This window comes from Cebus imitator, unplaced genomic scaffold (assembly GCF_001604975.1).
Source record: "Cebus imitator isolate Cc_AM_T3 unplaced genomic scaffold, Cebus_imitator-1.0 Scaffold485, whole genome shotgun sequence".
NCBI lineage: Eukaryota > Metazoa > Chordata > Mammalia > Primates > Cebidae > Cebus > Cebus imitator.
Window position 1 is genome coordinate 793,825 of NW_016107800.1, and position 23,769 is coordinate 817,593.

At 37.1% G+C, this 23,769-nt stretch overlaps 1 protein-coding gene across 5 annotated transcripts in view; it reads left to right on the forward strand.

The window, feature by feature from the left end:
- Nucleotides 1-23,769, forward strand: part of DENND4A (DENN domain containing 4A) — a 121,836-nt gene that overhangs the window by 53,251 nt on the left and 44,816 nt on the right. For 2 of the 5 annotated variants that reach the window (XM_017513005.2, XM_017513008.2), the window contains exons 11-18: nucleotides 3,827-4,045; nucleotides 6,483-6,628; nucleotides 16,093-16,226; nucleotides 19,411-19,546; nucleotides 19,887-20,093; nucleotides 20,756-20,884; nucleotides 21,446-21,587; nucleotides 21,980-22,108. In XM_017513005.2, coding sequence (XP_017368494.1) covers nucleotides 3,827-4,045; nucleotides 6,483-6,628; nucleotides 16,093-16,226; nucleotides 19,411-19,546; nucleotides 19,887-20,093; nucleotides 20,756-20,884; nucleotides 21,446-21,587; nucleotides 21,980-22,108 — 1,242 coding nt within the window. Of the gene's footprint in view, nucleotides 1-3,826; nucleotides 4,046-6,482; nucleotides 6,629-16,092; nucleotides 16,227-19,410; nucleotides 19,547-19,886; nucleotides 20,094-20,755; nucleotides 20,885-21,445; nucleotides 21,588-21,976; nucleotides 22,109-23,769 lie in introns of all 5 variants that reach the window. The other 3 variants (XM_017513010.2, XM_017513009.2, XM_017513007.1) reach the window with 2 other exon arrangements.

Below are 23,769 nucleotides of genomic sequence, written 5' to 3' on the forward strand. Positions count from 1 at the left end.
TAAAAAATTTTTAATTTTGGGGGATGCTTATCTTAAATAGTATGAAAATAGAAGTTTGCAAATAGCATTAAGAAAGTAATCAAAATGAAAATTGATTAGGATATGGAATATTTCTATTTAAAAAGTTTATATAAGAATATATCTTGACTTAACCAGAATTACTGATAAGAAGAATTAATCTTTCATTTCTTTGTCTAATCTTCTTGGTATTATACAGATGACCCATTCAGAATCTATAACTTAATACTCACTATACGAAGTATGGTCAATAGTATTTGAGGTTCACATTTATGTATCGGGTACAATAGAAACACAGGAGGTAGCCTACACCCTTGAGGGTTCATCATAATGTATAGTGTAGTTGGGAATAGAGATGGATAAAAACAATATTTACAAAGTAACACTTAATAACAAGTAGATAATTCCAAAGAAGCTAGTAAGTACTGGGATATTATGCAAATGACATCAAATATAACAAGATTTTGCCTTATGGAACAAATAAATCATGCATGTAATACTATTTGTTACCTAGTTAATTGCTTTCTAAAAGTGTTTGAGCTTCTTTTGAACAGCTGAGAAGCCCAACAGCTATTGTAGCAATATTTAAATATTATTAACATCAGCTGGGCAGGATGGCTCAGGCCTGTAATCCCAGTACTTTGGGAAGCTGAGGCAGGCAGATCGCTTGAGTCCAGCAGTTTGAGACCATCCTGGGCAACGTGATGAAACCTTGTCTCTAAGAAAAGTACAAAAATTAGCTAGGCATGGTGGCAACGCACCTACTTGGGTGGCTGAGGTGGGAGGATCACTTGAGTCCTGGAGGTCAAGGCTGTAGTGAGCCATGATCGCACTACTGTGTTCCAGCCTGGGTGACAGAGCAAGACCCTAACTCAAATTAATTATTTATTAATAATGAAATAGCTCATTCAGCTTTTGTGAAAGGCAGAATCTCAAAGGTTCAAACTATAGACATTTAAGTAATACTGATAATTAAGGATTGTAGAACATTTTATAGCTTCAGAGCACTTTCACATACATTCTTTTATGTTACAACTATGAGAATGAGTTTGAAGGAAGCACATACTTATAGTAGCTTGTCACAGATCATACAGTTAGCAAAGATGAAGCTGGAATTAAAACCTAGGCTTTCTTAGCTGGGCTCAGTGGCTCACACATGTAATCCCAGCACTTTGGGAGGCTGAAGCAGGCGGATCACTTGAGGTCAGGAGTTTGAGACTAGCCTGGCCAACGTAGTGAACTCCCATCTCTACTAAAAATACAAAAATTAGCCAGACATGGTGGCATGTGTTTGTTGTCCCAGCTACTTGGGAAGCTGTGGCTGGAAAATTGCTTGAACCTGGGAGGTGGAGGTTGCAATGAGCCAAGATCACGCCACTGCACTCCAGCCTGGGCAACAGAGCAAGACTCCATCTAAAAAAACAAAACAAAACAAAAAAACCCCCCAAAAACCCTAGGCTTTCTAGATCCAGTGCTTACATTCTTCCAGTATTTTCACTTTTTCAGACAGTAAGTACTCCTCCAAAAACTCTCGAAGATGATTAATTGTTCCTTATATTTTAAAATTTTGAAGTAATAACAAACTTTTTTTCCTGACCCTTTGAGATTTGATGCTTCATGACATTTGAATAGCCTACAATGTATTTCCTACCAAGTACATTCTCTGACATCACTACAATGTAACCATGAAAATCAGGAAATTAACATTGAGCTTTGCTGCCATTCTAATCCTCAGACCAACGACATTCAAGTTTTGCCAGTTATCATAATAATGTTCTTTATAACAAAACGGTCCAGTTCCAAATCAGGTGTTATATGCAGTTTCAAGTCCCTTTATTTGCTTTGACTCCTAAACAGTTCCCCAGATTTTCTGCCAGCTTTGCAGATTATACCTACCATTGTAGAATTGTCCATGGTGTGGGGTTTGTCTGAGCATTCTCATGATAAATTCAGGCCACCCATCTTCTTTTTTTTTTTGAGACAGGGTCTCTCACTGTGTCACCCATGCTGGAGTGCAGTGGCACGATCACAGTTTATGGCAGCCACGAGCTCCCGGGCTCAAGTGATCCTCCCACACAGCCTCCTGAGAAGCTAGGACTACAGTCACAAGCCACCACACCCAGCTAATTAAAAAAATTTTTTTTGTAGAGATGGGATTTCACTGTATTGCCAGGCTGGTCTTGAACTTCTGGGCTCAAGTGGTCCTCCCACTTCAGCCTCCTAAAGTGCTAGTATTATAGATGTGAGCTGCTGCACCTGGCCCAGGTCACACGTCTTTGACAGGAATATCACTGAAGTGACGCGTGTCTCTCTCACTGCATCCTTATATCAGTTTGCACACTATTTTGCTTTGTCCCACTATTGATGAAGATACTCACTTTGATCACTTGATTAAGGTGGTGTCTACTAGACCTCTATAAAATTGCTCTTTTACTATCTAATGGTTTTAGCATTGAAGTATCCAGGAAGAAGAATTGTTTTTTATATTTTAATCCTTGTGGGTTCTTCCAATAGGTACTTATATTTAAAAATAAAAAAGGAAAGAAAGACTGTTGCATTTGCCTTGTGCCCAGTTTGCACAAAGTAAATAGTCCTTCCCTTTTTTTTTCAGTTTGTTTTCGATAAGTAAGACACAGACATGAATAAATACAAGAGGGAATGTCACTGCTGCTTTGAAAAAGCCATGTAGATGTGTAATATATATATATTTTCATATGGAGAGTGAGAGCAAGTATATGCACAATAACATGCAAAGCGGCTGGGCACGGAGCCTCACGCCTATAATCCCAGCACTTTACAAGGCCCAGGTGGGCGGATCACCTGAAGTCAGGAGTTGGAAACCAGCCTCACCAACATGGTGAAACCACGTCTCTACTAAAAACACAAAAATTAGCTGGGCGTAGTGATGGGTGGCTTTAATCCCAGCTACTTGGGAGGCTGAGGCAGGAGAATCTCTCAAGCCTGGGAGGCGGAGGCTGCAGTGAGCTGAGATTGTGCCACTGCACTCCATCCAGCCTGGGTGATGGAGTGAGACTCTCTCAAAAAACAAGCAAACCCAAAAACCAAACAAACAAAACATGCAAAGCTTTTGAGGGAAAAGAGAGCAATTTTTGAAATATTTTCATATGTATAATCTTCAAGATGGTGAGAGAACAATGGAGATAATTCTGGATGAAGATTTGAAAAGTCTGTTTATATAAGTTCTTATTATTATTCTCTTTTCTGTGTCTTGTCGTTTCCCCTCTAAGGGTGTGTGTGAAATGGTAGTGGTATGGGTGGTATAGATGACTTGGCTGTTGATTCTTTCTAGTGCAAATACTCTGAGCCTACGAATGATATGTATTCCGACATGTATTTATGTTGGACAGCTTTCTGATATTCTGTTGCTTTCTAGGCTGTAATCGTTATTTATTATATATAGTTATTTTAGAACACGAGCTTTAAAAAACATTTTTGTAGAGACAGAATCTCTCTATGTTGCCCAGGCTAGTCTTGAACTCCTAGCCTCAAGTGACCCTCTTGCCTTGGTCTGGGATGACAGGCATGAGCTACATGGCCAGGCTGAACCTTTTCTTCCTGGTGGCAGTGAGATAAACGGGTAGCGCTGTAAATTTGGGTAAAGTCTACTCAGCAGAGCCTACAAAATGCTATGGCAAGTTTTGCTAAGGTTTATATGTGATTAAGTTTTATAAACAAAGAGTTGAGGTGGCTTGGGTCCTTTTCAAAACACAACAAAATTACGTTGATACCATCGTGAGTGTTAGTTTTGTGATTTTGGAGAAAACACTAATACTGTATGTCTTCACAGTGCAGCAGAGACCAAGAGATGATGGACTAATGGATTTAGCAATGAATGACTATGATTTTAATTCTGGAAAGAGGTTGCACATGATAGATTTGGAAATCCAAGAGGCATTTTTGTTTTTCATGGCCTCTATTTTAAAAGGTTATAGATCATACTTAAGGCCAATAACACAAGCCCCATCTGAGACAGCCACAGATGCAGCCTCTCTTTTTGCCTTACAAGGTGAGTGACTGCATAGTTTTAAAGTTTTCATGTCATTGAGCTTAACTTTGTGATGATTCAATTGCTCTCTGTGCTAATAGCTCATATTTATGAGAATACATACCTATTTTGAGGAGAATGTGAATACCAGCTTTGTTGGTTACCCATTTCCATAGGACTAGTTATTTTTCAGGCATATTAGATATAATGTTATACCCGAGTGAGTTAGAAGGAAGGCACCACACTCTGAGATCTAATTGTGAGTCCTTTATTGCTGGCAACTGAGAGTCAGCTCACGCTCAAAATCTCTCAGCCATGAAGAAGGGGTTAGATTTCCTTTTATATGTTGCTCAGGGTAAGGGGGCAAAGCGGAATTTTACAGAAACAGAATAAGCAGGTTAGGGGAGGAGGCTCCCATGATTGTTGATTAACTAAGGAGGGTATACACAAGCAGTTCTCATGATTGCTGGTTATCAAGGGGGGCATTTGGTACTTTACATACAGTCAGTCAAAGGGGTATTCACAATAACAAGTGGGCTTGTCAAGCAGGATATAGTTACAACAGTTTTATGTTTCTATAGTTCTAAGAACACGTGGTCCAGCACAGTGTGACCCAGGTATGCACTTAGGGGGGAAATGGTGGAGGGGGGAGCCAAGATGGTGTCAGTTAGGCTCACTTCTAAGATGGAGTTAGTTTGGTTCACCTCAAAAATCCCATTAGCAAATATACAGAAGAAAAATATAGAGCCTCCCAAGCATACACCAGCTGTACTTCGTTTTGTCACTTGTGTTGAGATACTGATACTTTCAGCTTTCAGAGCAGCAGGCGGTGTTGGGGATACAGAGGAACCTCTGGAATGGTCACCTCCAGGCTTGAATAACCTCATTTATTTTATTTCAGTATACTTCACAAGTATTTTCAGATATTGTATACTGTACAAATATTTACAAATATTTCCTGTCTGTGCCATGAAGTAAAAAGAGTTGGGAAGTTCTGGAGTGCAACTGGTTTTATAATACGTATTTACTTTTGAGGTGAGCCAAACTAACTCCATCTTAGAAGTGGGCCTGATTGACTCCATCTTGGCTCCCCCCTCCACCATTTCCCCCCTGAGTGCATACCTGGGTCACACTGTGCTGGGTCACGTGTTCTTAGAACTATAGAAACATAAAACTGTTGTAACTATATCCTGCTTGACAAGCCCACTTGCTATTGTGAATACCCCCTTGACTGCATGTAAAGTACCAAATGCCCCCCTTGATAACCAGCAATCATGCGAACTGCTTGTGTATACCCTCCTTAGTTAATCAACAATCATGGAAGCCTCCTGCCTCCTAGTTACCAGCCTCCTCCCCTAACCTGCTTATTCTGCTTCTGTAAAATTCCGCTTTGCCCCCTTACCCTGAGTAACATATAAAAGGAAATCCAACCCCTTCCTCAGGGCCGAGAGATTTTGAGCATGCGCGGACTCTCGGTTGCCGGCAATAAGACTCACAATTAGATCTCAGAGTGTGGTGCTTTCCTTCTAGCTCGCTCGGGTATAACACTTCTTTTGTAGTATTTAACATTTGAAAGAGAAATTCATTTAATAAGTATATGTTAAGTACAGTACCTCCGAATGCTGGGCATTGGGTATATAGCGGTATGCAGAAGAGACATGGCCAGCAAAAGAGAAAAAGACGAGAGACATGGTTATTTCTCTCAAGAGCTTAGAGTCAGGAGACTAGGCAGTTAGAAATAATGAGTGAACAACTCCAGCTCACAGCCGTATATCACAGAAGGCTTTTCTGAAGAAGTGACATCTGATCCATTATCTGAAAGATGAGTAGAAGTTATCCAGAAAAAGGCAAAGTAGGAGAGTGTTGTAGGCAGAGAGAACAGTTTACACAGTCCTTGAGACTGGAAGGAGCTTGAATTCCTGGGCCTGAAAGAAGGCCCAACTGCAGTCTAACTGAGCATAATTAGTAAGGTGAAATCAGGAAATAAACTTTTTATCTGTTTTCAATAAGTTAGACACAAACATGAATGAATAAAAGAGGGGATGTTACTGCTGCTTTGAAAAAGCTGTGTGTGTGTGTGTGTGTGTGTGTGTGTGTGTGTGTTTGTGTGTGTGTTTATTATATATATATGGAGAGAATGAGAGCAAATATATGCGCAGAATATGCAAAGCTTTTGAGAGGAAAGAGAGCAATTATCAAATGTACTACTTTATCATCTTCAAGATGGTGAGAGAACAGTGGAGACAATTCTGGATGAAGATTTGAGAGATCTGGGTTTATGTTCCTTTCTTGTTATTCTCCTGTTTCTTTGTCAGGTCATTTCACCTCTCAGAGCATGTGCAGAATGGTAGTGGTGTGGGAGTATAGATGACGTGGTTGTTCAGATTGTTTCTAGTGCAAATATTCTGTGAACCTATGAATATTATGTATTCTGACATTATATATTTATGTTGAACAGCTTTCTTAAGAAGCCGGGATCGGTCACATCAGAAATTCTATAGCATGATGACCAAAACACAAATGTTTATTCGCTTCATTGAAGAATGTTCTTTTGTTAGTGACAAAGATGCAAGCCTGGCATTTTTTGATGATTGTGTAGATAAAGTAAGTAACGGTACATCTACAATGCCCTAACTTATTTTGTGTGACTATTATAAATGTTATGAGTTGTTTCTATTTATAACTTTTTACAAAATCTAAATTTCATTTTCATCATTGACCACTTATAATGAAAGTTTTGGTAGCTTGCTAGAAATTATAGAATGCACCTCTTAAAATTACCATGAAGGATTTTACTAAATCATAAGTTTTATTTTAGCAATCAGGTCCCTAATCCTCCCTGCCTACTTACAAAACTGGGAGTTTTTTTGCCTGCCTGTGCACTTCAACTTGAATGTCTGTAATTTTCACCTCTTCTTTTTGTCTGAGTTGGGTCATCACATGAAAGTAGGTGTAAAAGTATAATAAATGTTCTACCTGAATATTTCTCCAATTGAGAATGAGTTTTGAGCTTAAGTTAATTAGTTCTATAATTTTAAATTTATGTATGAAACCTTTCCCTTCAGTCCTAGTATCATTAGGTGAGACAGCGCAAGGCAGGTATTCATGCTGGAGAGAGAGGAGATAGTAGAATGGTCGTCCAGAAAGGAGCTTCAAAACCTGAATAGGGTGCAGAAAGAGGAGCAGCCTAGCTGGAATACTGGATTCCAAGCCAGACAAGGAGTGTATTCCTGGAGAGGTATGATCTAACATGGAGAAGTAGAGGACAGGCAATCTAAAGAGGGTGTCCATGTTGAGGAGCAGACTGCTGCAGGGTGTCAGAACCTGAACAGGGTAAGAAGAGCGCTCACACAGAGGTGACCACAACATGAAGTATCAGAGTCTGAGCAGGATGAGGAGAGTATCCTCTTGGGATAACAAGGAAAGCAAATGAGATATCAAGAGTTTGACCTAGATGAAAGAGGTGCCAGCATGGTGGGGTGGGATTTGGTCTGGAGGGGGTTGTCAAAACCAAATTAAGGGCTGGGCATGGTGGCTTACGCCTGTAATCCCAGCACTTTGGGAGGCTGTGGCAGGCGGATCACAAGGTCAAGAGATTGAGACCATCCTGTTCAACATGGTGAAACCCTGTCTACTAAAAATACAAAAATTATCTGGGCATGGTGGTGTGTTTCTGTAATCCCAGCTACTTGGGAGGCTGAGGCAGGAGAATTGCTTGAACCCGGGAGGCAGAGGTTGCAGTGAGATCGCAGCGCTGCACTCCAGCTTGGCAACAAAGTGAGACTCCATCTCAAAAAAAAAAAAAAAAACAAATTATGGTGAAGAAGTCATCTCTGCATGGGAGAAGTGTGGTGGTAAAGACGTGAGAATGTTACATATGGGGGAGATTGATCAAATAAGTATATTAAAGATAATAGGCTGGGCATGGTGGCTCATGCCTGTAATCCCAGCACTTTGGGAGGCCGAGGTGGGTGGATCACAAGGTCAAGAGATCGACACCATCCTGGTCAACACGGTGAAACCCCGTCTCTACTAAAAATACAAAACATTAGCTGGGCATGGTGGCACGTGCCTGTAATCCCAGCTACTCAGGAGGCTGAGGCAGGAGAATTGCCTGAACCCAGGAGGCGGAGGTTGCGGTGAGCCGAGATCGCGCCATTGCACTCCAGCCTGGGTAACAAGAGCGAAACTCCGTCTCAAAAAAAAAAAAAAAAAAAAGATAATAAAGTTTCTTATTGAGAGACTTACAAATACAGAAGTGAAGAAAACTAAGATGAACCCTGTAGTGTTGGAATAGAATTGGAGATTTGGTATACTCTCATTGCCAGATACAGAAATAAGTATAGATGTAAGCATATGTGTCTGTGTATGTGTATATACACATATATTCCTACCTCTGTACATTGAGAGGACTTGGAAGCAGCCACTGTTGAGCCATTGCTCAACAGCAATGAGCCCACCTAATGTATAGATTTTGTGTTCTAAATACCATTCTCCACTAAACGAATCAGGACTCAGAAAAATGGTCAGCCCCAGATTTAGGGCAAGGACATCATGTGATAAGCCCTAAAGTATCTTTGTCTAGAAAACCAAGAATTGCTCCAAGAATGATGGAGACATGTTAAAACAAAACATACACAGAAGTCAATTTTAAGGGATTTCCAAAGGCAAATCTAGGATAATTTGAACATTAAGTATTAGTAATAGATTACCCCATTGAGTAAAATGAGAAACCATGAGTCATCACAGGTATCAGTCAATCAGCTGAAAGTCATCTGATGAGAAGCAGGATCTTACATAGTTATTAAGGACCTCCCCACACAATGCATATTAATGACAAAGGGGAAAAGAGTAACTTTATAGTGGAAAAGCCTGGCAAATACCATTTTAATCAAGTCATCAAAGTGAACATCATCTATAATGGTACAAGTCAACATTGTGTGCCCCTAATTGGCTGCAAAGAGAATACAACATCAATTCTGTAATATTCCTGCAAAAATAGATGACCTATATAATCTCAAGGAAGCACTGGACAAACACATATTAAATGATATTCTACAGAATACTTCTTCTGTAATCTACAAAGTATTAAGGTTAAGAAAATAAAGTAAAAATGGAGAAACTTGTCTAAAGTGAAATAAGGAGACTTGACAACCAAATGCAGTGCTTAGTTAAGAACTAGATCTCAACATTATTAGGTTAGATCTAGATTATTATTAGGTTACTGTATTAATAATAACATTATTAGGTTATATCTAGATCATAACATTATTAGGTTAATTGACAAAACTTGAATGTGGCTTAATGATTACATAGTAGTAATGTATTAATGTGTTGATTTCCAGTCATAATGTATGTTAATTCCCAGTTGATTGTATTTCTACAGGAGAATGTCTTCATTTGTAGGGAGTATAAAACTATTCAGGGATGATGATGGGTCATCATCAGCTCAGCAGCTTACTCTCTAAGATTAAGGGAAGAAGTTACTTGTACTAAAACTTTTCTGTAAATTTGTATTTAAATAGGTATATAGTATCCATGATCTTATGCCCATGATAATAGAAAAAGGGAAGAAATCAAAGTTGTATTATGTTTGATCACAACAGTTTATAACATTGAGATTATTTAAAGAAGTTCATCACTTTCAAATTTATGTGATTGTGAAAGAAAATTAGTGTGTGTGTTTTTTTTTAAAAAAAAACAGCCAAAATACAACTCATTCCTTGATATTCAGAAATTGGCACAATTCTGAGTTTAATGTAAATTGGCCTTATTGATTGTTAAATAAGTAACAAATGTGTCTTATAAAAATGAGAAGTGATTCTCACTATGAATAGGAAAATAGTATAATAGGAAAAACACTACATTGGGAATCAGAAGTACTTTAATCTTGACTATCATACTTCTGACTTTAGTCATTTAGTCTTTCTATGTTGTTTTCTTATGTATGTTTTTAAAAATGTTTTGAGGAGAAATTATAGCTGGCTATCTCTTAGTGTTCAGAGTAATGTTGTATAAACTAAAAAGTAGAAAAATGACTATTTGTGCATTTAGCCGGGTTTTATTCATGTTCATGATGCCTTTGATTTATCATTTCATAACAAATGTTCAATTTTTGAATGATTTGTACATATGAACAGCAGGAACACATTCAGAACCTTTTAGGCATCTACCTTTCCTTCAATTTAGAACACCTGAGGGATGGTTGATACAGAGAAATACTATTTCTGATACTGTTGGGGAATTAACAAGTGAAAGTATCCAGAAATATCATCCCTAGTTCTTTCTTGAAAATGCTTTGGAATAGGGAAAAGGTGGATACACGTCATTACCTGCTTAAAACTCACAATTCTTTTTCCCATAGAAACACTGTTATAAATGGTGATTAGCTATATTTCAAATGGTAGCACAGTGTTTTGCTATAAATAAGTATGAAATTTTTATAAGTCGGGCATGGTGGTGTGCACCTTTAATCCCAAGAGGGATTACTGCTAGCTACTCAAGAGGCTAAGGCAGGGAGCCCAGGAGTTGGCGTCCAGCCTGGGCAACGTAGTGAGACTTCATCTCTAAACAAAACCCAACAACGGCGAAGTGTCAATTTTGTATGTGTGGAATGATATGCTAACCACTTTTTAGGACATTTTAAAAATCAGATTTATGGAGATATACAAACAATAAATACACCATTGATGTACAAAGTTTAGTGAGTTTTGACAAATACATATTTCCACGTAACCATGACCTCCAAATATTTTCATCACCCCAGAAAAGGCATTGTTTTGGGGGAAGATTTATTTTCTACAGTTTGGGTAACCTATTTACAAACAGGGTTCCCCTGCATTTTGTGTGTTGAGCTCTGGTCTATAAAGCTTTGAAAACCTGTTTTTTTAAATTATTTTTTATTTTTGAGATAGGGCCTCCCTCTGTCACCCAGGTTGGAGTGCTGTGGCATGATCTCAGCTTACTGCAGACTCGACTTCCTGTGCCCAAGTGATTTCCCACCTCAGCCTCTTGAGTAGCTGGGACCACACATGTATGCCACTGTCCCTGACCATTTTTATTTTTATTTATTCATTTATTTTTGAGACGGAGTCTCACTCTGTCACCAGGCTGGGGTGCAGTGGAGCAATCTCGGCTTACTGCAATCTGTGCCTCCCTGGCTCAAGCAGGTCTCCTGCCTCAGCCTCCCAAGTAGCTGGGACTACAGGCACTCACCACCACACCCAGCTAATTTTTTGTATTTTAGTAGAGACGGGGTTTCACCATGTTGGCAAGAATGGTCTCGATATCCTGACCTCGTGATCCGCCCGCTGCGGGCTTCCAAAGTGCTGGGATTACAGGCGTGAGCCACTGCACCTGGTCTTTTTTTATTTTTATTTTTTGTAGAGACAGGGTTTCTCTGTGGTTCCCAGGTTGGTCTTGAACACCTGGACTTAAGCGATCCTCCCGAAGTGCTGGGTTTATAGGAGTGGCCAATGTGCATGGTGAAAACATATTTCAAGGAGATAATGTCATAACTCCTTGACAGTTTTGTCTTCATTAGAGCTTTATACCAAGAACTTTTTTTTCAGTGTTTTAATCAAAGTTTTATGTTTGTCTTATTTGGTGCTTCTGTTAGGCCATTCTTGTGTTTCTATAAAGAAATACCTGCTCTGGGTAATTTATAAAGAAAAGAGGTTTAATTTGCCCCCAGTTCTGCCGTCTTTAAAAGAAAGCAAGGTGCATGCACCAACAGGGAGCCAATATGTCACATGGCCAGAGCTGGAACAAGAGAGGGAGTGGTAGAGGTGCCGTATGCTTAAATAAAACATCTCATGAGAACTTGCTCACTACTACAAAGACAGAACCAAGCTGTGAGGAATTTGCCCCATGACCCAAATGCCTCCCACCAGGTCCCACCTCCAACATTGAGGATTACGTTTCAACATAAGATTTGGAGTAGACAAATATCCAGACCATATCAATGCTTATAAAATTAAATATTGGCAATAAATAGAAAGATGTGCTTTAAAAAATAATTCCTCTACATTTTTTTTTTTTTTTTGAATTCGGAGTCTCACTCTGTCGCCCAGGCTGGGGTGCAGTGGCACGACCTCAGCTCACTGCAACCTTCAGCTCCCTGGTTCAAGCAGTTTCCCTGCTTCAACCTCCCGAGTAGCTGGGATAACAGGTGCCCGCCACCACACCCAGCTAATTTTTTTGTATTTTTTTTGTAGAGACTGGGTTTCACCATGTTGGTCAGACTGGTCTCAAACTCCTGACCTCAGGCAATCTGTCTGCCTCAGCCTCACAAAGTGCTGGGATTTTAGGCGTAAGCCACCACATCCAGCCTACATTCTTTTTTTATAGAACATTTGTGGGTTTTTTGGTATATAGAGATGATGTTTCTGTCTGTCATTATGAACTTTCAATGATTTTCTCACATGGTGCTGGGCTTCCATTGGTTGTACGTATGTTCTCACTTAGCTTCCCTTACAAACAGTGGCATACATTTGTATAACTTGTTACTTGTGCAAACCTTACTGAATTGTACGGGACCAAACTGGTAACCAAGGTTTTGCTAATAGCATGCTTTAGCCAATAAATTTATTAATCCACATGAGAACACTGAATTAGTTGTCAGAATCCAGGTGACAGTGAGAAGAGAGAAGTCTTTTATTGTTCCCTTTTATTTTTGGCCTATTATATGTATCCTATTCAGAAGTTTCCGTTTTAGCTAAGAACTCAGGATTCTTAGCCAAGTCACATGATTTAAATAAATATTAATGTCTAAGATATACAAGATTTGTAATTTTGCTACTTAGGGTGGTGCGTCCTAAGGAGCCTATCTTGGTGCTCATAATTGATACCTCATGTTGTCTAGGATTTTCTGTAGACCACCTATTGTTCATGTGATGATAGTCCATGCAGAAGATGACTGGAATCATTACTTAAAGATTATGAATCCTGAGAAGTCTTGAAAAAGAAAATTCTATTAAATATATAATCATTGTTTCTAGGTAGACTATTTTCCTAAAATGTTGTTTATCTATTCAAAGTCTGAATCCAACAAAAGATCACTTACATATAATGGATTAACATTATACTTAAAGATTTTAATGATTACTCTGAAAATCAAAACTGAAAATTAATGCACTAAAACATAATTACTTGTATTTGCTTTATTATAATTCAAGAGACTCTTACTAGAGAAAATAAAGTGTCACAAGATTCAAAATATATCTTAATAAAGTTCATATGTAGTTAGAGCAGAGGTTAATTATGTAACCCTGTGTTGTTATTAAGCAGAACTCTCTGAAATGTAAATGATTATACGAGGCTGTTACTACCTTTCATGTTTTGATACCACAGCGACTCACAAAAAGTCTGTGCTTACTATTCATCTGCAAATGTTTTCTGAATATCAGTAACACTTTAAAAAGAATAATTTATGTGGAGTTATTCTTTAGTTGAGTAACTTTGCGCTTAAGTTTTTAAGTGAACAAATCTTCTTACCTCTGGCAGTTTAGCTATAGAAAATAAATAATATTAGATACACATTAACTGTCTCATGGTTGATGAATCGTATTGAACAAAAATTAGATGTGTGGTATTGTTATTCACTTATTCTCACATGGTGTATTAACTCTTTTGATCTTAGCATATCCAAACAAAACACTTGACTGACTTTAAAAAGCTGGAGTGGGTAATACTGAATAGAGATAAGAAAAATAATACATGAGAACTGTGTGAGTTTCATTTATGACTAATTTAAGAACCATGTGTTCTTGTTCTTCATGTGATTATATTTTAAATCCTTGCAATCTGTTCCTGTGGGATGCTGCTTAACTAAAGGCAGTTTTGTGTAACAAATAGTCTGGTAAGATTTTTTTTCTTGGTTTCCCAAGAATCCCTTTCCAGTGTTTTCTGAGCATATTAATGTCTTGTGGGAAAATATGAAGAGAATATGAAAATTATTTTAATTTTATCCTGCTGTGGGTGTTGGATTTCTTTTTCTCTCAGTAGAGACAGATGTCACCATGCTTTCCAAAAGACAGAGATGTCCAACTGATAAATGTAGGATTTATTGCATGCATATTTTTATAATGTTAAAATGAGATTTTTTTGATATATAAGTAAAAGAAAGTATATTTTACCAAGGTAATTTTAATATTTTTGTAGACTTTATGGAAAATTAGAGCAGTAGTCCTGGACCCCACACTTTTTTATGAGATAATATGGCTAGAGAATGGAAAGTAGGCACCAATATGGAGAGAGAGAAGCTGTTAAAAAAGAGTGACAACTATTAAACAAATTAACATTTCTGGGCATGGTGGCTCATTCCTGTAATCTCAACATTTTTGGGAAGCTGAGGCAGAAGGATTTCTTATAGGCCAGGAGTTCCAGACCAGTCTGGGCAACATAGCAAGACCCCTTCTCTACCAAAGAAAAGAAAAGAAAAATTACCTGGGTGTGGTGGCACATGCCTATAGTCCCAGCTACTTGAGAGACTAAGGCAGGAGGATAACTTGAACCCAGTAGTTTGAGGTTGCAGCGAGCTGTGATTGAACCATGGCATTTTAGCCTGGGCAACAGAGCAAGACCGTGTCTCAAAAAAACATGAAGAATCATGATATACTGTCACCTAGGCTGGGTGCAGTGGCTCATGCCTGTAATCCCAGCACTTTGGGAGGCCAAGGAGGGCAGATCACCTAAGGTCAGGAGCTCCTGATCACCCTGGCCAACATGGTGAAACCCCGTCACTACTAAAAATATAAAAATTAACCAGGTGTGTTGGTGTGCACCTGTAGTCCCAGCTACTTAGAAGGCTGAGGCATGAGAATCACTTGAACCTGGGAGGTGGTGGTTGTGGTAGGCCAAAATTGCACCACTGCACTCCAGCCTGGGTGACAGCGCACGACTCTGTCTTAAAACAAAAAAAACAAAAAAAAAGGAATCATAATATATATATGATTTTGTAGGCTGATTTTTTCTCATTTATTGTTATTTTGTGAATGTTTTACTCATTGATTATAATTCTGAATCATGTCCTAATTTTTGTCTGGTTCACTGTGTGGATATACCATTAAAAAACATTTAGTCCGAGAGAGCATAGCATATAATGCTGTTAAATATAATCAATAATTTATATAAGAAGATTTTGAATGTATCAGTTCCTTAAAATGTTAGAAAAATTTTAAAACTCATCTCTGTTATTTTTTGGTATACTCTGCTCTAAATCCTTATCTTCAAGGTTTAACTTTTTAATAATTCTTGCTCTCCCACTTAATCCACATGGTATACGATATATATTTCTAACCTAATAAAGTTCTGTGAAATGTATTTTGTCATATGTATAACATCCTTTTTTATTAATATCAATATTATGCTCTTTAGTTTATGAGCTCTTGTGGGGCAGTTTAGGTTCTATGAAGCTTTCATTTTTTCTGGATATTACTTTGCCATCCAGTGCCTAGTGGAAATAGTACCACTAAAGTGCTTTAGATATTGATGTGACTAGAGTTTAATTCAAGTGTACTTCTACGTATGCTGAAAGAGCTTAGGGAAATTTGTTACATTTAGTATAAATTTTAAAAATGTATAGAATTCACCGTTCTCATCACACAGACACACATGTACGTGCATTTTTAAAGATTATTTCTTGATTACATTCTCATGATTCAAATGTGAAACATTTGAATATAAAAAGGTATATTCAAATATAAAAAGGTATACATTGAGACATCTGGGTCCTATTCCATCCTTGTCTACGCTATTCCTTTCCTCTTCCTCATATAGGTAATTACTTTTCTTAGTATACTTCTAGTATTTCTTTATGTAAATATAGGCAAAAATGTATATATATTCTTATTTTCCCCCTTTCTTACTCAAAAGTATACTATTTACAGTTTGCACTTTGCTGTTTTCACTTAATTATTTTGGCGCTCATAGAGAACTTGCTCACTCTTGTTTTTTAATAGCTGTTTAGTATCTAGTGTTGCAGATGGTTTATTTAACCACTTCCCTGTGTATGAACAGTTGGCTAACCAATGTGGCTTTTTTAATATATGTTTTTAAAATTGCTTTAGGTGGATATGGACAAGAGTGGTGAAGTGCGACTTATAGAACTGGATGAATCTTTCAAAAGTGAACATACTGTTTTTGTAACACCACCTGAGATCCCCCACCTACCCAATGGTGAAGAACCCCCTTTACAGTACAGGTATTCAAGAGGCAGAATGTTTGAGATTGAAAGAGAGAAGGAATCCATCATCTGTGGCGTAGCTTTCTAAGGACTGTGGTATTTTCAAAAATCCAAACTTTACAGATCCCTAATTTTTAGGTGGTAAGCAAGCTTATCCCACATCCATTATTAAGCTTTGAGGTATTAAAAGAAAAAATATATAATTTTGCATAATATAGACTTGGGAAGCTCTCTAATGATGCCTGCATAAGTATCTGTCCTTGTAAATGTTGATTACATTCAGTTAGACTCCCCACCTCAAATACAGCACTGCTATTATAGATTTTTGATTTTTTTTAAATTAAAGCTGGTTTCCTCACTTTCAGTCCCTTTTTTCATCCCATACACACATTGACTAATATAAACTTGTTTTAAAAAAGATGAAATCTGATATAGAGACAATATTTGTGGCCTTGATTTGTACAATATAATTTTTTAGGTCACTAATTGTTTTCATAAGCCATGGAAATTCAGAATTATTGAAATTGATCATTGATAATTTAGGAAATTTGGTTAGACACTGTACTAAGTGCTTAGTGTATAGACTTGAATGACACATTGTCCCTGCCTTCAAGTCTCGTGAAGAAGAGAGAAAAGTCCTGAGCATAATAAAATAAGGGCTATGATAGAGGTCAATGTATTATATAGTTTCTAATATATATTAATTTTCACTTGAAATTGTAGTTTCTTTTAGAGTTTAAATGATTTTTTAATTCTCCAGTAATACTTTCTTACTTTGCTTAAAGATTCTAAAACCATTTCACATCTATCACCCATTGAATCACAGTTTTTTATTTTCTTTGGAAGAGGATTTTTGAAGACATCCTCATTTATGACTTGGATTAAATTCTTCCTTTTACAGATGAAAAAGTGGTGTGATAGATGTTTATGAATGTTGTTTAATTACAGGCCACTTGATTTGTTAAAGGCATATAAATAGTTTTAATTAGGAAGAAACCTAACTATAATAAAAGAGGGTAGACAGTATTTTTTATACATTACTATAGTCAAATTCCACAGAATAAGAAAATATTAGTAAATATCTTTCCAGTGATGATGATGTTCGTATCACTTTTTAAATGTCTTTTGTCAAAGATATTTAAAGTATTTCTCAATTTTTTTCTTCCTTTCTTTTTTTTTTCTAACAAGTTCTCATTTTTTTAAATCTCTTGTACTTTATCCTTATTTGCCTTTTGGTATATGTCACTAATAGCGTTTTGTGTTTTTTTTCTGTGGTTTGGTTTTAACTTTGTAATTTAAATTTTACTTTTAAATTTAGTCCTTTAAGAAAATTTGGTCAGGCGTGATGGCTCCTGCCTGTAATCCCAGCACTTTGGGAATCTGGGGTGGGCGGATCATTTGAGCTCAGGCGTTCAAGACTAGCCTGGTCAACATGTTGAAATCCCTGTCTCTGCTAAAAATACAAAAATTAGCCAGGCATGGTGGCAGGCGCCTGTAATCCTGGCTACTCAGGAGGCTGAGGCAGGAGAATTGCTTGAACCTGTGAGGCAGAGGTTGCAGTGAGCTGAGATCGCACCACTGCACTCCAGCCTGGGTGACAGAATGAGACTCTTTCCCAAAACCCACATTATTCCTGCCTGGGCAACATAGCGAGACCTTGTCTCTACAAATAATTTTTAAAAGTACCTGGGCATGGTGGTGCACACCTGTAGTCTCAGCTACTCAGGAGGTTGAGGCGGGCGGATCACTTGAGCCTGGGAGGTTGAGGCTGCAGTGAGCCATGATTGAGCTACTGCACGCCAGCCTGGGCAAAGAGTAGACACCATATCAAAAAATAAAAAAAAAATTACATAGCTTAAAAAGTTTCCATTTTTTTTTAAGAGTCTTTTTTTTCTTCTTCAGACTACCAATGTAATAATTTTGGTGTAATCACAACCATCATTGGGAAAACACTGTAAATGTCCTTAATGAGCACAGAGAGTCTGCCTCATAAGAGATTACTCATATACTTACATTGTCTGTGTAAAACAATGAGGCATTTGAAATAAGACACACAAAATGGTCTTATTATCTCATCATACATATACAATGAATTTTTTAAGGAACATGGTTTTCCTGGATTTCTTTGCTATTTCCTACTCAACGTTAAATCATTACTAATATTTTCTGATTCTGTGGAATTTGACTATAGTAATGTATAAAAAATATTGTCTACCCTCTTTTATTATAGTTAGGTTTCTTCCTAATTAAAATTATTTATATGCCTTTAAGAAAACACTATGTAGTATTCTTAAACAGGTTAAGTTTATTGCTCAGGAGGCTGCTTTGGTTCCTTTCAACAAATCTTTTTCCTAACTGCTGCCTTTCACTTACATACTTACTTATTTATTAATGAAGTTTTGCTGCCTAGTCTAGGCTGGAGTACAGTGGCTGTTCACAGGCAGAATCATAACGCACTACAGCTTTGAATTTCTGGGCTCAGGCAGTCCTCCTGCTTCAGTTTCCTAAGTAAGAGGGATTATAGGCATTCACTAACTGCATCCAGCCTAGCTGCTAGCTTTTAAATGCCCAGAACATCTTGCTGTCTAGTACCCTTATTGGGCGTACCTTCTAATAGAGCACCCATTATAACCTTTTCTTCCTCTTATTTAACCTTCTCAATTTTCCTTCTTATAACTGGTGCCCTGAACCCACTAGCTAACCTGACAAACCAATTCATGAGAATGTGAGAGCTAGGCCTGGTGTGCTAATGTGTTATTTGCATCTTTCTAAGAAGGGAGGTTCAACAGTAAATATGTTAATCCAAAGCAATGACATTAATGATTGCCCTGTTTGAAAGAGTCCTAAATTGGTGGGCCTTTTACCAACTATCATATTTAATTTGTTTGTTACATATTTACAAGAGTACTAACTTTTAAAGTTTGCTTAAGTTACTTTGGAGTTGGCTGTCATATTCATTTATATGTTTTTCCCTTTTCCTCAAAAAATAACTTGAGTCTGAATTTGGCTGTTACATTTCTAATTATTATAGTAAGAAAAGCAACATTAGCATGAATATTTGTTGAGTATATATTGTAGCCTGATGAAGAAAGATAGTTAAATTCTAAGTGAAGAAGCCATTGGTCATAATCATATTAACCTGTAAAAACTATGATCATCTATATGTGCTTGAGAACTATTTTTTTTTTCTTTTCTAAAACAGCTATAATGGATTTCCAGTTCTTAGGAACAATTTATTTGAGAGACCTGAAGTATTTCTACAAGCAAAGAAGAACAAATTGCCTTCAAAATCAAGTAGTCCCAACAGCCCTTCACCCATGTTCAGAAGAACAAAACAGGTACTTTATCACATTCTTCATGTAATAAAATATTAGAACAAGAAATAAATATTTATCCTTTCTCCCTTCATATATAACTATTACTAGATGACTATGTTCCCCAAAGGACTCTGAAGATGGAGTAATCTGACTTCAAGAAATTAACTAGTTCTCTTGTCCTAGAACTTTATGTGCTGTTTAATATAGATTCAAGCAGAAACTTGAAAATACATTAATTACAGACATATTTTGTTATGGAAACATTATAAAAGCATGTTGACTTGTACTTGTTTAGCATTCAGTTAAGTATAGATGCCTAAGTGCATAAATTTATTAGTAAGATCCTTATATTTTTTTCCAGGAAATTAAATCAGCTCATAAAATTGCAAAGAGGTACTCTTCCATCCCTCAGATGTGGTCTAGGTGTCTACTGCGCCACTGTTATGGATTGTGGTTTATTTGTCTCCCAGCTTATGTGAAAGTCTGTCATTCAAAAGTCAGGGCTCTGAAAACAGCATATGATGTGCTTAAAAAAATGCAGTCAAAGAAGATGGATCCACCTGATGAGGTAACAATTATTATTATTACTGTTTTTGAGACAAGATCTCACTGTCACCCAGGCTGGAGGGCAGAGATGAAAGGTTAAATAAGAGGAAGAAAAGGTTATAATGGGTGCTCTATTAGAAGGTACGCCCAATAAGGGTACTAGACAGCAAGATGTTCTGGGCATTTAAAAGCTAGCAGCTAGGCTGGATGCAGTTAGTGAATGCCTATAATCCCCCTTACTCAGGAAACTGAAGCAGGGGGACTGCCTGAGCCCAGAAATTCAAAGCTGTAGTGCGTTATGATTCTGCCTGTGAACAGCCACTGTACTCCAGCCTAGACTAGACAGCAAAACTTCATCACGGCTCACTGCAGCCTTAACCTCTTGGGCTCAAGCGATGCAGCTCTCCCATTTTAGCCTCCCAGACAGCTGTGACTACAGTCATGTGCCACCGTGCCTGGCTAATTTAATTTTTTTGTAGAGATAGGGTCTCACTGTGTGGTCTAGGTTGGTCTGAAGCTCCTGGGCTTAAGAGGTTCACCTGCCTTGGCCTTCCAAAATGTTGGGATTATAGGCATGAGCCACTGTGCCCTGCCACAATTATTGTTTAAAATGCATTGTTTTATTCTAGATTTATGTACATAGTGACATCTGTGTTTCTGTACAATTTTGAACTTATATTTCAGGTATGCTATCGCATTCTTATGCAACTCTGTGGACAGTATGATCAGCCAGTGCTTGCAGTTCGAGTGCTTTTTGAAATGCAGAAGGCTGGTATTGACCCCAACGCCATTACTTATGGTTATTATAATAAGGTAAATACCTTGATTTAATGGATAAAGAGTATTACTTTTGTCATTGTACAACCTTAAATTTAATGACAGAAATAATTATGCAGGGGGTTATTTGTCATTTATTTTAGAGTATATAAAATAAATTTTGTCAAGGAAGACTTTAGTTCTTTTTTATGTTATACAATCTACTTTGATTTTTTTTTTCTTTGAAACAGAGTGTCACTCTGTCACCCAGGCAAGAGCGCAGTGGCATGATCATGGCTCACTGCAGCCTTGACTTCCCAGGCTCAATTGATCTTCCACCTGAGCTTCCTGAGTAGCTGGGACTACAGACGGGTGTCACCATGCCTGGTTAATTTTACTATTTTTTGTAGAGGCAGGTTTTCACCTTGTTACCCAGACTGGTCTCGAATTTCTGGGCTCAAGTGATTCACCTGCCTCAGCTTCCCAAACTGCTGGGATTACAGGCGTGAGCCACCGTGCCTGGCCTACTTTGGTATTCTTTAGCTCGATTCTGAAACCAATGTATGTTCACTTATAAAAAATTATCTTACTAATTATTTTATTTTGTTGAATGAATAGGCTGTTTTGGAAAGTACCTGGCCTTCAAGAAGTCGTAGTGGCTATTTTCTTTGGACAAAAGTAAGAAATGTTGTTTTAGGAGTAACACAGTTCAAAAGAGCTTTAAAGAAACATGCACACTTATCACAAACAACTCTCTCAGGTAAGGGATGTATGTGTTTTACTTGTTTTTCAAAATTAATTGACTAGCTACAGTTTACATTTTTAGAAATTTTAAATAGCTTTAAAATATTGAATATGTTTTAGTTTTTACTGTTGTTAAGCAAATTATAATATTGCTTTTCCCATTTAAAAACCACCAGATTTCTCTTCTGTTTCAAATGTTTCAATTTCTGGCCACCTTTGTGTGTATTGTTTTAGTGTTCATTAATAACTCACAATAGGTTTATTTGTTATAGTTGTGTTTTGCTAAGTATTCAGCACTTTTCATGTTCAGTATTATATTGGTGGGTTATTAGCTTGAGCAACAAATTAATATGTATTTTTCATACCTCCTTGAGTAGTAAAATGCTGTCAAATTGTGTTCTTAAGCAGATGGCAGTGACCTGGATGCTGTTAGTCATGGCAGCATGGATAGTGGTCATGGGACACACACTGTGGAGCAGGCACCTTTTAATACGGGTTTAATCAAAGTATATGCTACTGATGATAGATCTAGTACAGGTTTGTGTATGCTTATGTATACATTTATTATAGTACATTTTTAAAACTAGATTTGCTAGCCTATGTTTTTTTTTTACATTTTCATTTTCAGTGATGTGTTTAAATGTCACTTTTTCATTTTATATATTAGGTATTTGATTTGATATTAAATTTAATAACTATATGAAATTTTATTCATTTTTTATTTGAATAGAAATAAAAGTTTTAAGAGCGGTTATAAAGCACTTTATTCAAATATTTTGTCCGTGATAATCCAGTTAAATCTGGGTTACACATAGATCTCTTTACCCTATCATTTTCTTAGATAAATTCTTTGAATTTGTGAAAATGATACTATAGTTTTTTTAAAAAAGAAACATAGTTCCGTTATAAGTTAATAGTATTGTACCAACATCAGTTTCCTGGTTTTGACAATGTACTATGGTTATGTAAGGTATTATTATGGGGGGAAGCTAGGTGAATCATAACAAGGAACTGTCTGTACTGTAATGTTTTTGCAATTTCTGAGTCTTAAGTGATTTAAAAAGTCATAAAAAATTTTAAATATATAAAAATACAGCATTCTAAGGCTGGGTGCGGTGGCTTATGCCTATAATCCCAGCACCTGGGGAAGCCAAGGTGGGTGGTTCACTTGAGCCCTGAAGTTTGAGACTGTCCTGGGCAACATAGTGAAACCCTGTCTCTACAAAAATACAAAAATTAGCTGGGCATGGTGTCCCATGCCTGTGGTCCCAGCTACTAGGGAGGCTGAGGTGGAAGAATTGCTTGAACCTAGGAGGTTGAGGCTGCAGTGAGCGATGATCAAGCCACTGCACTCCAGCTTGGGTGACAGAGTGAGACCCTGTCTCAAAAAATTTTTTAAATTTATATATACATAAAATAATAAATAGTATTACATATGTATATGTAATAGTATTTGTATAATATATGTTTGTATAATTCATATACACATGTGTATATGTATGTGTATATAGAATTATATATTTTATGTGTATATTTATATATGTGTATATATAGAATTGTATATTTCAGTGCTAGAATTGTAGTGCCAAAGATGGCATTAATTTAATAGAAATATAAGATTTGTATATCAGCTTTTCTTAAGTACTATTACAACTGACACACAAATATAAATTATTTACATAATTCTGTTCTTTTTATTATTACATTTCAAAAATTACACATGACTTTTGAATATAGATAAGAGCAAGCCCTTCAAGGACAGCAACTTTAAAAATTGAAGCATTACTAATAAAATATGAAGGCTCCTATCTCTGCAAATGTCAATATTATTTTGGTCTGTCTCCTTTTATACCTACTTGTAAGATTAATAAATGTAAGCTAATTTTGTTGAAATGTAATATTCACAGTTATTCTTCCTTGAGTGGTTTTATTCCTTGATTATACAGTATGATTTCAATCAGTTGTAATAGTTATCCTTTGGCATTATCTCTTCAAAATGAAGAAATCTTATCTGTTCACATTGGCTTTTAAAAAAGCTATCTTAGGTCTGGTGCAGTGGCTTGCACCTGTAATTCCAGCATTTTGGGAGGCCAAGGCAAGTGGGTCACTTGAGGCCAGGAGTTCGAGACCAGCCTGGTCAACATGGCAAAACCCCATCTCTACTAAATATGCAAAAATTAGCCAGGCATGGGGGGGCA